This window comes from Pteropus vampyrus, unplaced genomic scaffold (genome assembly GCF_000151845.1).
Source record: "Pteropus vampyrus isolate Shadow unplaced genomic scaffold, Pvam_2.0 Scaffold360, whole genome shotgun sequence".
Classification (NCBI taxonomy): Eukaryota; Metazoa; Chordata; class Mammalia; order Chiroptera; family Pteropodidae; genus Pteropus; species Pteropus vampyrus.
The window spans coordinates 340022-356393 of record NW_011889141.1 but is presented as its reverse complement, the minus strand read 5'-3'; the positions used below and the strand labels follow the sequence as shown (position 1 = coordinate 356393).

Genomic DNA, 16372 nt, shown 5'->3' with positions numbered 1-16372 from the left:
TAGAACGCGCCCGCGCGTAGGGGCTTAATGCTTCTGGAATCTCCGCATGGATGCCTCCTTCCCACCTACTCACTCCTAAAAGTGAAATAGAAAGGTGAAAGTCCTAACGGCCCATCTTTGCAGAATTTCTAGAGCCCTTCTTGTCCTTGGGGACCCACGATCCACACCTGCTTACAGGGTGGGGGCTGCAAAGTTCTTCTAATTAAGGTAGCGTAAAGTACGCCATGCAGTCCCCTGGGGTCTTTTTCAAGAAGTGAAACCTCCTGGTTAGGCAGAAACTTTTTTATACATCCTTCAGCTCTTGTACGTGTGTATTAAACCAAAGTAATTAGGGTGAAGCCCAAGGTAGCAGAAGCCACTGATTTCCTGTCACCTGGTATCTATCAGCGATCCCAGGCCCGGCCTGTCTCACTCACCCTGTGCCTTTGTGAAAGTAGCCACCGAAGTGAACTCGGCAGCCAGCAGCGAATCAGCCCTTGAGCTCTAAGGCCTTGGAGAGTCAGGTAAGGAATCGATTTGCTTTGTTTTAATGATTAAAAGGGAGTGATGGATAAGGCATGGGACGGTTAGGGAAGATTAGAGATTCTTGGCTTTACTTCTAGGGCTTCCCTGGTCAGATTTTCTGATGGCGTCATTAATTGAGAGGAGGGGTGACATCAAGGCTTGCTGACCACCCACATCCTTCTCTCCCTCTCTCACTCCCTCCCTCCCTCCCTCTCTTCAGGGCCTGGCCAATCAACTGTGAGTCATTCCACAAAAGCAGCGGGTTGTGGCACGTAGATTAAGCACAGTGACTAACCGGCTGGGCGCAAAGCTGGCATTCTACCACTGGCATTCTACCACTTCCGAGCCATATAATTAGACCTCTCTGTCCCTCAGTCTCCTCTTCTACAGATAGTGCCCACTGCAGTATGAAGATTAAATGAGCTAAAATCCTCAAGCTCTTAGAGCTGGCTGCCTGGAACCAAACAGGAAAATAATCAGTTGTGGCTATCATGAAAATAACTCTATTTCTCTTGGTTTAAATGTTTTTGTCTCCAAAGATATCTCGCTAAATGTAAATATCTCGCCAGATATTGTTAAGGCTCAGGGCCTAACATTTCTGGAGGGAGATGGTAGATACCGAAATGAGTACACAATCTTGCCGCCAATCCATCACGGAAGCCTAGAGTAAGAGTGATGGGTTTGTAAAAGTAGGCTGGAGACAAGAGGAAACTCCCATGAAGGGGAACAAAGAAGAATTTTAACCCTGTCATAAACCAGTACACAATATGATTCCCTTTCCGTTTCTCGTAAAATGACTCGATCTCACCGATCAGATCACCTTTTTGTCCGACACCCTGGACATCTTGTAAACCTGCTCAGGGGAAGCAGTTCCATTTAACGTTCACTTCGAGGTTTCCTGAGCATCCGGGAGGGAATAAAACAGGTTCTCCGTGTAATCAGAGTGAGGCGTCCTCTTGCAAGATTCACAGCCCACGAAAGAAGTTACAAGATGACCTAGACAGAAAACAGTCTGGTGACAAGAAATGCAAAAGGCCGTGGGATCTGAAAGAGCAGCTCTTGCCGCGGGGAAGGGGGGTGGGGGCGGGATGAGGGCAGGGGCGGGGCGAGAAGAGCAGGGACAGCCTCTGGTGATGTGCATGTCTCACGGGGAGCGTGAGTGAAAATGATGGGCTGGGGAAGCATTTCGCAGTGGACGAGATTCAGAGAGCGAGCAGGAGGCATGTCCAGACCAGCGCCCCGGTGGGCACGGTGGGGGTCCGAGGTTAGACGGGGGGTAGGACGGAGCTGAGAGGTTTCTCAGTGGGCAAATGACACGTGGGAAGACGGCGCGACCTAGCAGTGACTTAGGAGTCTGACCAAGCAACCTTGTAGAGCCTGGATGAGAAAAAGAGAAAGATTCAAGGCAGAAAAGCAAGATTTTTTTTTGTGCTTAAATTAGGAGAGGAAATGAGACTCAAACTCAGGGGTGACGCTGTAAGTAAAACAAAGGTCCACTGCAAGATAAGATAGTGACAGAGGCAGAAACCACGTGACCTGGCCATCGGTTTCACTTGGGAGATAAAGGAGCAGGAGTGAGTTATGGCTCCAACTTTTTAAGCCCAGGTGAGAGGGGAAACAGAAATAGAGCGACCTGAGGGATGATGCCCGAGGGTTAGCGCAGTTTCAACAGAGTGGCTCCCGCAGAAACTAACTAGCTGCCAAGCGCTGAGGTGTGAGTGGGCGGCCAGGAAGTGGAGGAGGAGCGGGGAGCCATGACCTTTTAAGAAGCTGCGGTCAAGGACAGGGGAGATCGGGCAGTGGCTGGGGACGCTGCTAGATTAAAGGAAGGGGCTTTGGGATTGGGGGACGCCGCAGCACATTTTAATTATTAAATAAAAAGGTGCGGCGATAACCATTATTCTTCAAGTGTTAAGTACTTTATAACTTGGAAATTATCTCACGTCCTCGGCACAATACTTTGAATAGAGAGATCACGAAAGTGGCAAGCGACAGAACTGGGGCTTGCTCTTTGTGCTACAGGGCACCACAAACAGCGAGAGACTGACGATACAAGAACCGATTTCTCTGAAGGACTGACATCTTGATGGAAGGAGAGGGGCTGAGGAGATGGGCCGAGGAGCACAGGCAGAGGGCATGGAAGTTAAGAACATTCTTCCTCAGAGATGAGTACCCAGGAGGCCAGAAAGGATAAAAATGCAGAACTATTTTGAGTGGCAAAGGAGGAAGTTGAGGTAACAGAAGCTGGGCAGCTTTGAACTGCTTGGTAAATGATGGAATCAATGGACCTAAAAGTCATTACTCAAACCAAAACCCATAAAGGCTGTGAGCTCTTCTTCAGTAGATGGATACGGAAACGGTGGTACCTTTTAAAAATCAAAAGAGATTTGCAGAAGTTGCTGTAATAAAATAGAGCAGTGTCTGATGAAGTGAGTCGTGATTTTAATATAGTTTACTGAAAATAAAATCCTATTGTTATCATCTTTTGACCCATGTGGTCAGTAACCCCGAATAACGTACTCACTAGTCTTTCGGCATAACTGTGTATGTAGGGCACTGTTTAAATAATTGTGGACAATATTTTTTTTTTTTGATAGGGCAAAGCTGCAGGAATCCACAATATCCTCAGGAGTATGTGGTCTGGTTTTATATATTCCCATACAGTGAAATTTTTCATTGCCCAGCCAGTCTACAATGCCCTGGCATAAATCTATCTTCTTTCTATCTGTCTGTCTGTTTGTCTGTCTGTTTCTTTTTCTTTCTCTCTCTCTCTCTCTCTCTCTCTCTCTCTCTCTCTCTCTCTCTATCATCTATCATCTATCAATCAATCTATCTATCTATCTATCTATTGAGATAGATGATAGATATATTTTAGAGAGTTTATTTGCATAAAAAATGAAGTAGCAGATAGGACAGGTATGTTTGTGTTTATAAACTACCGGTTACAATAATATTTATTGAAGACTTCATAGAAATATAATTTCCATAGCGAGACATCATTTTAACAAAGAAACTATTTTCCCCCAATGTTATTACTGCCATTAGCCACTACAGACACAGCCTGAGTAGAACTTGCATGTGTAAGTGGTTTATCTCACCAATAATACAACACAGCCTTAGGCAGTTGAAACATAAGGATAAATTAAAATAACAGTAGTCCAATCATCTCCTTCTGTCCAGTAACTGACAGTCTTTGCTCTTTAAGTCACCTTCACTCAAATGAGCCCTTTACAGAGGAGCGCGGTGACTCCCAGCCTGTTCCATGCTTGCCCTGGGAAAATCAATCGACCTCTCTGAACCTCCATTTCCTCATCTGCCAAAAGACAAAATGCCTACTTAGTAAGGAAGGTGTCGGGAGAGCTGGAACTAGATATATACACACTATCCCTGGAACATGGTAGGTGCTCAGTAAACAACTCCAGCCATCTGACCTCGCCTGGTGGGGCAGCAGAAAGAGCACCAACCAGCCTCAGAGCCATGCTGACTGCCTTCCGGTGTGGCTCTGTCAACAAGAGCAAGATCTTTAACAATGCCTGTCCCACGTCCCATCCTTGGGCCACAGTCTCCTCATTTGTCAAATTAACAGCATGGTTTCTGAGGTTCTGACTAGCTCTAAAAAATGTGCCCGGTGACAAGAATCAGTTTGTAAACTCCCTAGTGGGCTACATTTTTGCTTGTGGTCTTGTGGGGTGGTTTGTGGTACAAAGCAGAGCCTGAAGACCACATGACATCTGATCATCTAGACCTGGGACAAAATCAAACGCAAAGCATCCAGTCAAAGTCTCCTTTCTAACCTTCAGCCCGCAGCCCAGACAGATATTCTGTTTTCAATTGATTTATAGTCACACAAATAGCACATCTATTTAAAGAAAAAGGAAAAGGTTCATACATGAAATAGGCTGAGGGATGAAACAGCCTGCTACCAAAGACACCTCACTGGATGGGTCCAACTCTTTAAATCTCTACTAGCCATGTAATTTTGAATAAGTTACCTAACTTTTCTGTGCCCTTGTTATACTCTCTACGAAAAGGGGCAACGATTCATCCCTTGTCTACTCTGCGAGGCTCAGATGAGATGCCAGATGTGAAATCTTTATGTAACTATAAAGTGGTTACAAATGTGAGGCCCGGGAGACCCCCAGTCGCCTGTCTCACAGTACTACTGCAGGAGCCCACCTCTGTGTGACTTCAACAAAATAAGCCAGGCAGACAGAGTCTTGGTCTCCAGGGCCCCTTACACAACTTGCGGTCAATAAAGACAAGACCAAAGACGTGTCCCTAAAGAGAGACTTCCAGGGCCCAGGAAAGACCCAGTGGAATTCATGTAAGTACCTGACGTAACCAAATGAACTTGACACCAAATGAACCTGACACCAAATGAACACCAAAAGGAAGCTCAAGGTGAAGAAGGTTGAGCAGTCTTAACACGTTAGCGCTGGAGCTTGGTAATATGCACTGTCTAACGTGAAGAAATGAATAAACCGTGAATTCTAAGAACAAATAGCATTTGCTACTTTCTCCCTGTGTACTAGGCATTTTCACATTTACTTATTTCTCACAACATGTGTGTGAAAGGGGTATTGTTCTCATTTTTTTTAGATGGAAACAATAGAAACTAATACTCATAAAGGTAATGATACTAAGGACAAGAATAGCAACGAAAACAGCTAATGATTATTCAGACATGGGTACTGTACATACATTTCTTTTTTTGATCATATTTGCTAAAGGGCTATTAAATCCAGCCATAATTTTAGATACTGGACAAGAGAGGGCAAGGTCTCTGCTTTGATGGAATTTATATTCAAGTGGAGAGAGACAGACAATAAGCAGGCAAGCAAATAAGGTAATTCCCTGCAGCGAGAAGTGCCATGAAGCAAATACAGTAGGAGAATGCATTGTGGAGTGAGGGTTTCTCTGAGGACCTGACATTTGAGCCACAGCTGAATAAAAACACAGCAGCCATGCACAGACCGCAGTCCACTTACGTCTACTCTATGAGACAAGAAGTATAATTATTCCCACATTACGGTGGAAGAACTTGAGGCCCAGATCATTCAAAGGACTTGCCCGAAAGTTCACAGCAAATAGCAGAAACCTAATTCAAACCTAGGCAATCTGACTCAGGAGGCCATAGTCTTATGTACAAACTAGAGAGTCGCCTTGAAGTGATTTGTTCAAGAGTTAACAGTAGACTAGAATCGGTCCTTCATTATACTGTTATGATGCCTCTGGTCCATCACAATGCACGACAGCAGATAAACAAAGGGACGAGGACGAGTCAATACAAAATACATTTTCTGATATTACACCATTAAGAAAAGCATCCAGGGATGAGAGACAAACACAACACGCAGATATGTGGGCATGGCGTTCTCTACAAAGATAAAGTATGCCCCAGACGTGGTTGTCGAGAATACTGGCTGCAGTCCCTGGGTCCTTATGTCCTCACCTGAGATTCCCCCTGTGGATCCTATCTTAGAGCATGGCAGTAGGCCTGGCCTCAGATCCAAAGTTGCAAGGAAGAGGCCATGTCTACCTTCAATGACATCCATGGAGAAAATACAGAGAAAAGTATTCAGGGGCGTGGCGTAAGACAAAAGACTGAAATCCCATTCTCTCTCTTCTCAATTTATGATTTGTTTTATTTTTAGGAGTTTTGAGGGTGAAATGACAACACCCAGGAATTCAATGAGTGGGGCTTTCCCAGCAGATCCTACGAAAGGCCCTATGGCCACACAACCTGTTCAAAGAATAATTCCCAAGAGGATGCCTTCCACAGTGGGTCCCATGCAGAGGTTCTTCATGACAGAATCCAAGGCTCTGGGGGTGAGTCAGCCGCCCTCCATTCCATATCCCAGGGATTCTCTGGCCTCCGGAAGCAGATGCTGGAGGCCGGTAGAGCACTCAGCCCAATGTGAAGGTGCTTGATCCAATTGGACACAGGGGTTCGGATTGGGGGTGTGCAGAGAAGTCAACACGGTGACCTTACATGCCCTTTTGATTTTGAGGTTTGCATATTGAGGGGTCTCCCATCACAGTTCGTTTTGGGCATCCTAGGCACACCTGCCTTGGAAACGCCCCAGGTGACGAGAAAATGGATCTGAACAAGACCAGCATCTTAGCACCTTCACCACTTCCTCTGGCCTTTTACACGGGCCCAAGTCCAGAGCCAGGGCTTCCGGCCTGACCTTTGCTTTCTGACTTGACGACGATTTCCGTTCACCTGTCTGTGCCCCTCTTCTCTCCCCAGGCTGCCCAGATTATGAATGGGCTCTTCCACATTGCCCTAGGCAGCCTCCTGATGATCCACATGAACGTGTATGCACCCATCTGTGTAACCGTGTGGTACCCGCTCTGGGGAGGCATTATGGTGAGTAAAAACTCACAACCATTCGGGGAATGAGGCAGATGAAAATGTTCAAAAGCTCCATCGGCATATACCAGATTATTTCTGTGTTGAGGAAAAAATATAGGTAGGAAATAGGTTATCAGTGAAAAGAGAGTCGACTAACTTGAGCGTGAATGCCGTGGTTGAGAGTCCGTGCTCCTGCTTCACGTGAAGTCAGAGAAAGATGCCCTACACGGATTTATACAGAGAAGGAAGATTATTGAAAGCAGGACTTCTCCAAAGTCAATTTGGGGGATGGGGTGCGGGGCAGAGCACTAGACATCTGGACGGTATAGCATGGTGTTTCAGAAAGCGAAAGGAGGTAGGAGCATCCCACCTCCTCCCAACTGGTCCTTCCTTCTTCCCTACCATTCTGTTTAATGACTGTTGCACGCGGTGAAATTAGTCCCATCCCAAATAAAAGTCCTTTTGTTCCTCAGGAGAGCAGCCTTCCTGACGGCTGTTTTATGTATATGTTTTCCAAGCCTGTAACCCTGTTGGGTGTGGGCGGGGCAGTGGTGTTTATATTACACCTTCACAGTTGCTACTACGGAGATGAGTCTGAGATTGAAACTTTCAGAACAAGGAGAGATGGATTTAGAATAAGAGTTTTCTCCCTTTATCGTTTGAGCAGCAGAAAAGGAAAATGAGAAATCACCTTCATCTCTTCCTGCAGCAGCCCGCATTTTAATGGGGTGCCTGTGACATTCAGGCCAAATATTTCCTACATCGATTCATTCTTCATTGGTATCAAAGTCATTTAAATCATTGTGAACGTCAAAGAGCAATTCCACCATTTAAAAAAATAATAATAAAACTAAAAATAAAACTTAAATTCACAGTGTGACTATTAATTGACATGGAAATGTGAATTCTGCCTCTTTGGTCTTATTATATTCCTAGTCACAGCTCCCCAGTTAGTTAAATAAAAGGCATGGAATGAATGTAGTTGAACCTGAAGGAAAGAGAAATACGACTGCTGAAAAAATAAATGAATCCGATAAAAATGGCTGGATAGTTTAGTAAAAACGGTTGAAAGTGTAGATGGCTTTTTTATAACCAGTTCTCAATGGTAAGAAGTAATGTCTCTCTCTGCCTCGCTCCCTTTGCCATTTCTCCCATCTCTTCCACACCCTTCCCCACCTGCCACCTGTCTTTTTACAGTATATCATTTCTGGATCACTCCTGGCAGCAGCGAAGACAAACTCCAGGAAGAGTCTGGCAAGTAATCGTATGTTCTTCTTTCCCAAACATCAGAGAAATAACTAATTTCTCTGTTGAAAACAAAGGCCCTTAAAGACCTTCTGAATCACAGTAGCACTGAGTTCTCTCAACCCTAAAAAGCAAAGATCTGTTACAATGCTGTTGTGATTTTATTTATGAAACACTTGGCAATGAGATCTACCTGAAACGTGTCCATGGAAACAGAATTAAACGCAGATCGATGAAGAGTCTGCTTATGAACTTAACGACTGACAAATGCCCTGTGAGGCTAACGCATCTCTTTGGAAGCTGTGTCATTTCTCTTAGGTCGCCATTTAGGACAACTGTCTAATCACTGCTATGGCTGGCTCAAGTCCTATTTAACCTTGAGCTGTAACTTTGAGCAAGTCAGTTCACCTCCATGTACCTCTGAGTTTTCACCTATAAAATGGAGATAACAGTCCTTGCTACCGTATGCAATTGTCAATAGGATGAAATGGAGTGATATATACAGGAAAGTGTTTTGGAGGCTATAAAGAGCTATAGAGTGGTCTTGTTATATAACTCCTAAGGACACATTTACACCCAGGAAGATTGCCCCATTCTGCATGGGTCAAGGGCTTACCAATAAACGGATTGGATGGTGATGGCGTAAACTGAGATGGGGGAGACGGAGAAAGGCACAGGATCGGGAGATGAGGGTTTTTATTTTATAGTGACAAGGAGACTGAAAACAACGGAAAGAAGTGTGATGTAGGATGATTTAAGTACAGTATGTTTGTGAGTCAGAGGAATGAGGTCTGGGATGCCTTCCTAGCTTACATCCTCCAAATTTAATCAAGCCCAATTACTAACTCTTTATGTCTCCATTTCAGGTCAAAGGGAAAATGATAATGAACTCACTGAGCCTTTTTGCTGCCATTTCTGGAATAATTCTTTTGATCATGGACATATTTAACATTACAATTTCCCATTTTTTTAAAATGGAGAGTCTGAACTTTATTAAAGCTTCCACACCATATGTGAACATATACAACTGTGAACCAGCTAACTCTCCCAGTAAAGAATATTGTTACAGCATTCGATCTGTGTTCTTGGTAAGTGTGAAATTTGATTTCTTTTCAGAGAAGAAAACTGGCATTTTTATTATGAGCATCAACTCTAGATCCAGGCTCTCTGCATCTGCTACTTATTGACTATATGGCTTTGGGCAAGAATTTTAACCACACTCTGCCTCAATATCAATTGTAAATGGGGAAGGCAACAGAATTTATCTTGCAGGGCTGTTTTGAAGGATGAGTTAATAGATGCAAAGCTTTTAGAACAGTCTCTGGTACACAGAAAGTGCTCTGTAAGTATTTGCTTTAACATTAATATTATTAATGGTATTAATGTTTTATTATTATTAAGTCGAACAGTGAAGAACTACCTAGGTTGTTATAGATATCTTTTGCTTCAAGGAGTTTTTAGTATAGAGTTTGAAGGTGTAAAAAGCATCTCCCAAGTGTGAAGAGGTTTCCTTGTGTGATACTGCCTATATACAGCTGGATACAACTTAATTTGGGACTCAGTAATTATTCTTTCCTACATAAAATGGATTCTTCAACTAATTGTTACTGCCTTGCTTTCATTTAGCAACATGCATCAACTATCCATTGTGTGTCAGTTGTGATAACGGTCAGGGTTCTAAAGAGACTCATTCTTACAGGTAGTCATCACTCACCTAAAGATTTGATCTCTTAATCATTAAATTTTGGTCAAGTCATTTACTGAACACCAACCGTACTCTTCTATTTTTCATTATTACATTTTCACCTTCATTTTTTTCTGTTGTTCTCCAGAGCATTTTCGCAGTGATGCTGGTCTTCACCTTCTTCCAGAAACTTGTGACAGCTGGCACTGTTGAGAATGAATGGAAAAAACTATGCTCCAGAACCAAAGCTGTAAGTAGTAGCCGCTCTGTCCACAATCCCCCTCCAGAAAAATCGTGTCTTACAAAGGATCATTGACAGAGGACGCGATCTGAGGGGCCCGGGAGCTTCAGGGAAAATGGCCTCGCCATATTCCTGGAAAGCAGAACATACTAATAGCGAGGAAGAGTGTCTTGAAATTTAAAATTCGTTGGTTAGACGGAGAATACAGTTCTGTGGTATGTGCTCCCTCCGACCACACTTGAGTTCTGCTTGAGTCGGGCATCCAACCTCATTCCATACTCAATGTGTAAAAGCAGGATGGCTGAAGGTTGGAGGCTGATTAAAGCTACTGGTTCCTCCACTTTCTTTCTCAGTAACGCCTTCTTCCACCCTCCCTCAACCTTTTCACCTAATCCCTCTTCCAAAAAAAAAAAAAAAAAAGGATTGAAGAGGATCCACAACTAGAAGATAGAATTATCTCCATGACAGATCTATTATCAAGTGCTTCAGAAACATCGAATGTCAGATTTAGAATACAGTTTAGAAATCATTAATTCCTTCTTTTTGCAGATGGGAAAAAAAAATAAGATTAGAGAGAGAAAATGATTACCTCCAAGCAAAGCAAATCAAAACTAACATCTGAATTCTTCTATTATTGCAGTGTTCTTTCCCCAATACTGTGTGACCATTCCAGGCAAAGTGGCACATAACTGCTGGCCTTAAGGATGAGTCTTGATAAGTGATTTGAGAAGGATCTGAGTGCCTGAGAAATCAATTCTGGGTGGGACTGAGAGGCATGTAGGAAATAACATAGAAAGCGTAAAAATGCGGAGGTGTTTGATAAATATTTGTAGAGGTTGTTGGAAAATGTGCAAATGATAAAGGTGAAGACAAGTTTACTTTTGTGTTCTAGAATGTCGTAGTTCTCCTGTCAGCTGAAGAAAAAAAAGAACAGGCCATTGAAATAAAAGAAGAAGGGGTGGAGCTGACAGAAATATCTTCCCAACCAAAGAACGAAGAAGACATTGAAATCATTCCAGTCCAAGAAGAAGAAGAAGAAGAAGAACCAGAAATACATTTTCCAGAACCTCCCCAAGATCAGGAATCCTCGCCAGTAGAAAACGAGAGCGCCCCTTAAACTATATTTTGTTTTCTGTTTCTTTTTTCTAAGCATTAGTGTTCACAGCTTCCAAGAGGCATGCTGACCCCCATTTCTTGAGGCGCTCTGCATATATCCTCTACATCTCTCTATGGTCACCCCCCCTCCCCCATTCAGAGAATATAGCTACTGTAGCAGATTGTGTCATAATGTTCCTTGTTTGGAGAAGCTTTCCTACATTAAAAAAAAAAAAAGACAAATTGTGATTTCTCACTAGCCTTTGCCTTAGATAAGCAGTAGTAACAGCAGCAGCAGTTTCTTGTAAATTTCTTCCCTGCTCAACAGGGAGACTTTGCACCTGATGAGAAAAATAAATGACTGTTCCGTGCCATCCCTAAACTATCTCTTATTCCTTCTACATCTACATTTTTGGTGGAGTCCCCTTTGTACATCATTTTAAGGAGAGTGAAAAATAAGCATAATGAGGTGCAATAAGGAAACTATTCCATCTTTCTGTGGAGCTGACACGGTGGCACCTTCTAAGAGCCTCCATACCCTGTCATCCTAAGTGGCCAGCTCCCAGCCCTTTCTCTGTACAAACAGCACAGCTTATGCATGGACACATCTCTATCTAGCTTAACTTTCTCTAACTCCTGCTCTAGGCTCTTGGTTGCATCGTTTACCTACTTTTAGACTATAGGAAAGAGAAGAATGAAAGAATGAAAGAAAAATACCATGAGTATCCAAATCTGAAATGATAGTCAACATTTATATTTATAGAATATTTTCCAGCTCATCAAGTATTTTATTAAATAATTGCATTTGATCTTTCATGATCAAGAAAAAGATCCCTGTCCCTGTTTTTACATATGTTTCTAAGTGGGTAAGTAACTTGTAAATAAGTAAAGGTAATTTGTCAGTGATCACAGCTAGTAATTTTGAGAGCCTTGTTTCATACCCAGATCTCCTTACTCAAATCCTGTAATGTTTGAAATAACCAAATTGCCTATCCAATGCATTCATAAACTACCAAAGCTAAGTCAACAGGTTTCATTAAGCTCTTAATCTTTGACCATCATGATATTGAGAGAGACATAAAGGAATCAGAATTTGGGTTTTACCCCTCAGTGATAAAAAGACTTAGATATTATGCACGACCCTTGAAAAACTACTTATATCATTAAAATATAATTAGCTGTCAGATTATATAATGTAGATACTAAGTGCTATAGACATTCTAAGAAAGATCATGTTTGAAGATAACATGATTAGTCACAGTGCCAAATCTCAGGCAATAGCTACTTTATTTCTTGATTCTTGTTCAGATTCAGAGATGCTAATACCCTACATAGAAAGAATGTTAACCTAAGAAGATGTCACTGTAATCTGTCAACTGCATTTGAGCATTTGCTACAGGTTGAGTGCTGTCAGATGCTGGCAGGTATACAATGTAAGTTCCACTCCCTGTGATACTTCTACTTTGTTAGGAGCCACCAATGGAAGATATGTCCTGATTAGAAAAATGGAGGTAGGATATTTCTGTCTATATAAAGTCCTCAAAACTAGCTTTAAATAAATAAAATGATATTCGTGCTCTTGCCTGCAACAGATGATGCCAACATGGTATTTCCCCAGGCTTCTCCCTCCAGTAACGTCAGACCACGGGAGGCTTCTGAGAGCCTCAAGTTCATATTCACGCAAGCCCAGTCTGGTGTGAACTGTGAGGTGTCAATACATTGACTATTCATGTCAGTAGATGCTTACACACACACTTTCCCAAGGAAAATGTTCACGGAATAGTTCGTTAATAATGCATTCCTCACTCTCGTTAGTTCGTTAATAATAGTTCGTTAATAATGTATTCCTCACACTCTAGAACACAACTGAACCATATGGCAGGCAATCTTGCCTTAACTAGAGGAAAGGGAAGACAGTGTGGCAATAGCAGACTCAAGAAAAAAAATAATGGGAAAACTTTCCAAAAAGACAAGATCTTATTTCCATCTGATTTTCTCTGCTTCTGAAATATATATGAGGATCCCTCTCCAAACCCATGGTTTCCTTCTACTATTAAAGAAGAATGAAAATTCTTGCTGTGACCTTCTCCTCAATTATCCTTTTGATAATCTGTTCATAGTAGGGTGACTGACTATCCCAGTTTGTCCAAGACTGAGAGATTTCCTGGGACACAGGAATTTTGGTGCTAAGACCCAATAGACAGTTTGAGGCAAACCACGATGGTTGATCACCCTAGTTCATAGTAATACATAATTTTACCCGCAATCACTGTATGATACAATCGGATTTTTATACTTAACATTTTTTCATAAATATTTTTCCTTATTGATATATACTTTTCATAAATATTATTTTTAGCGGCAACTTAGCACTTCATTGAATCAATATAGAAGTCATCATTCCTCTATAATTGGGGACTTAGGGTATTTCCATATTTTGGAGTGTTTTTTTTTCTTGTAAGTCACTTTTGTTAGTACAGAAAGTATGAGCAAGATATATATTTCCTCTTCTCATTATTCAAAATGTGGCCTCAAACTTTAAGCCTCATCAAAGTCTGTCAGAGGCCTAAGCATAAGAGCTAACACTATAAAACTCTTAGAAGAAAACATAGGTTTAAACTTCAAGATCTTGGGTTAGGCAATGGTATCTTCAGTATGACATTAAAGCACAAGCAAATAAAGAAAATAATAAATTGATTATTGTCAAAATTAAAAACTTTTGTACTTCAAAGGGCACTGTAAAAAAAAGTGAAAATACAACACATAGAGGGGAGAAAATATCTGTGAATTACATAGCTGATAAGGGTCTAGTATCCAGAATATATAAAGAAAGCATACAATTCAACAATAATAAGACCTATAAGCCAATTAAAAAATTGGCAAAAAAAATCTGAATATATATTTCTCCAAGGAATATATACAGATGGTCAATAAGCACATGAAAAGATGCTCAATGTCATCAGTCACTAGAGAAATGCAAATTAAAACCACAACAAGATATCACTTCACACTCATGGGGACCGCTAGAATCAAAAAGAAAATAATGGATGTTGGTTGAGAATCTGGAGAAATTGGAACCCTCACACGTTGCTAGTGGTAATGTAAGATGGTAGAGCTACTTCGAAAAATTGTTTTGCAGTTCTTCAAAAAGCTTAACATAAAGTTACTAAAAGACCCAATAGTCTACTACTAGGTATATACCCAAGAAAACTGAAAACATGATCACACAAAAACTTTTATATAAATGTTCATAGGAGCATTATTCATAATAGCCAAAAAGTGGAAGCAACTCTATAACTGATGAATAGAGAAAGTGTGATATATCCACATAATGAAAGATTATTCAGGGATTAAAGGGAATGATGAACTGGTACATGCTATGGATGAACCTTGAAAATATCATGTCAAGTATAAGAATCCAGATACACAAAGCAAGACATCATATGATTCCATATACATAAAATGCCCATAACAGGCAAGTGACAGAAACAGAAAGTAGATTAGTGGTTGTCAGCAGCTGGTGGAGGCGGGAGGGAGAATGGAGAGTGACCCCTAATTAATTCAAGTTTCCTTTGGAGGTGATGAAAATATTCTGGAATTATATAGTAGTGATGGTTGCACAATTTTCTAAATATATTTAAAAAAAAAACACTTTAAAAGGGTGAGTTTTGTGGTATGTGAATTACAATCCAATAAAAATAATGTAAAAAGAGATAACGAGTGATATAAGACAGCCAGGAAGGCCTAAATAATAGTAAAACACCCTAGTGTCTAGTACAAACTAATTTCTCAATAATGTTACAGGATAGGAGTGAAATCCATGAAGCCTAGAGTATTACAAGAAAATCTCATGGAGGGATTTGAGTTGAAACTTAGAGAATAAGTAGAAATTATAGAGCACGAGAAGAAGGAAAGAATATTTTGGGTAGGGGCAGCGATATCTATACAGGATGAAAACAGAAATATTCTCATTGTGTTCAGGGGCAAGAACAGAATAACCTGGATGGTTATTGTGGTTAAATCGGGTGTAATCAGTCTTAAGATAGTAGGGAAAGGCTGAACCACACTGTACAGGGTCTTAAATGCATCTGGACTGGATCGTTGGAGATGTCTGAGTAGAGAAGTAAGAAATTATAATTAATAGTTTAGAAAATAAGTGAGACAGCAAGAATAAATAAGAAACTAGACCTGAATTAAAAACTACGAAGAAGGGGGGTATATTTTAGAGGTATGTCGGGGTAGACAGGACTTAACAGATGTGAAGGACTTTAATATATGTAAAGAGTGAAAAAGAGGAAGAAACCAAGGCATCTCTCAGCTTTCAGTTTGGATGATGGGACGTGGGGTAGAAAGGGTGTCAGATGGTAGTGATGCTCATGGAGAGAAAGCAGCAGCACGGGAACCGGATCATAAACTCAGATCGGACTGGTTCGATAGACTGAAGATTTCGATTATTGCAGATATCAGGAAATATAAGTTAGGAAATCAGATGGTAGAATAGGATTGAAAGTGGAAGTGCATGAAGTATTCACTTTAAATTGATAAGAGTTATGGGAATGAACGAGAGCTCCCAGGAGAGAGTGACACTCTGTGAAGAATGACCACAGTTAGCTATCAGAGGAAGTGAAATTAGTGAAGATGAAATTGAGAATGTCTAAGAAAGTAGGACAGGGACTTAAAAGAGTGGTCTGTCTTAAAATCTAAGGAAGGACCAGTGTCTCATAGGGCAAGGAGGCAGCAGAGCAGCGTTGCTGAGAAATCCTCAAGAATAAGGATTAAGTAGAGGTCACTGCATTCAGCAATTAGCAGTCGCTGGCAGCATCAGGGAAAACAATTTTAGAAACTACTACAGAGAGAAGATAGACTGCAGTTCAGTGAAAATGAATGTGACATGAAAACATGTGAGCTGTGAGAGCAGGCTCTGCTTTGGGGATGTTTAGTTATAAAAAAGAAGGAGAGAGAGGATTCAGTGGTTCAGTGAGAAGCAGGGCAAGGAATCACTCAGCATGGTAGGTGGTCTAAAACCTGCAGGCACAGACAGGGACAAGGCTACGTTCACTTAAGAAATTCAAATATTGATGGAGCACCCACCATATGCTCAGTAGTATTCTAAGTGATGAGGATACGAGCGGTGAACAACGCAGACAAAAATCCCTGCTTTTGTGGAGTTCGTATCATTCAGATGCACTAATCTGCTGTCACCAGTGAGTAGTCAAGAGGATGCTGCAAAGTTTGGGCACTTCCA

General features: G+C 41.4%; 1 protein-coding gene across 1 annotated transcript; it reads left to right on the top strand.

The window, feature by feature from the left end:
- The first annotated feature begins 354 nt into the window (after positions 1-354).
- On the top strand, positions 355-11493 carry MS4A1 (membrane spanning 4-domains A1). The gene is made up of 7 exons (XM_011379456.2): positions 355-503; positions 6159-6333; positions 6758-6877; positions 8060-8116; positions 8974-9195; positions 9940-10041; positions 10925-11493. The coding sequence occupies exons 2-7, from the start codon at positions 6175-6177 to the stop codon at positions 11147-11149; spliced, it is 885 nt and encodes a 294-aa protein (XP_011377758.1). The 5' UTR covers positions 355-503; positions 6159-6174; the 3' UTR covers positions 11150-11493.
- The last annotated feature ends 4879 nt before the right edge of the window (positions 11494-16372 follow it).

Coding starts and splice junctions, on each gene's coding strand:
- MS4A1 (XM_011379456.2), top strand. CDS start 6,175: ATGACAACACCCAGGAATTCAATGAGTGGGGCTTTCCCAGCAGATCCT. Junction 8,117..8,973: donor CAAACTCCAGGAAGAGTCTG/GCAAGTAATCGT, acceptor TCTCCATTTCAG/GTCAAAGGGAAAATGATAAT. Junction 10,042..10,924: donor TATGCTCCAGAACCAAAGCT/GTAAGTAGTAGC, acceptor TTTGTGTTCTAG/AATGTCGTAGTTCTCCTGTC.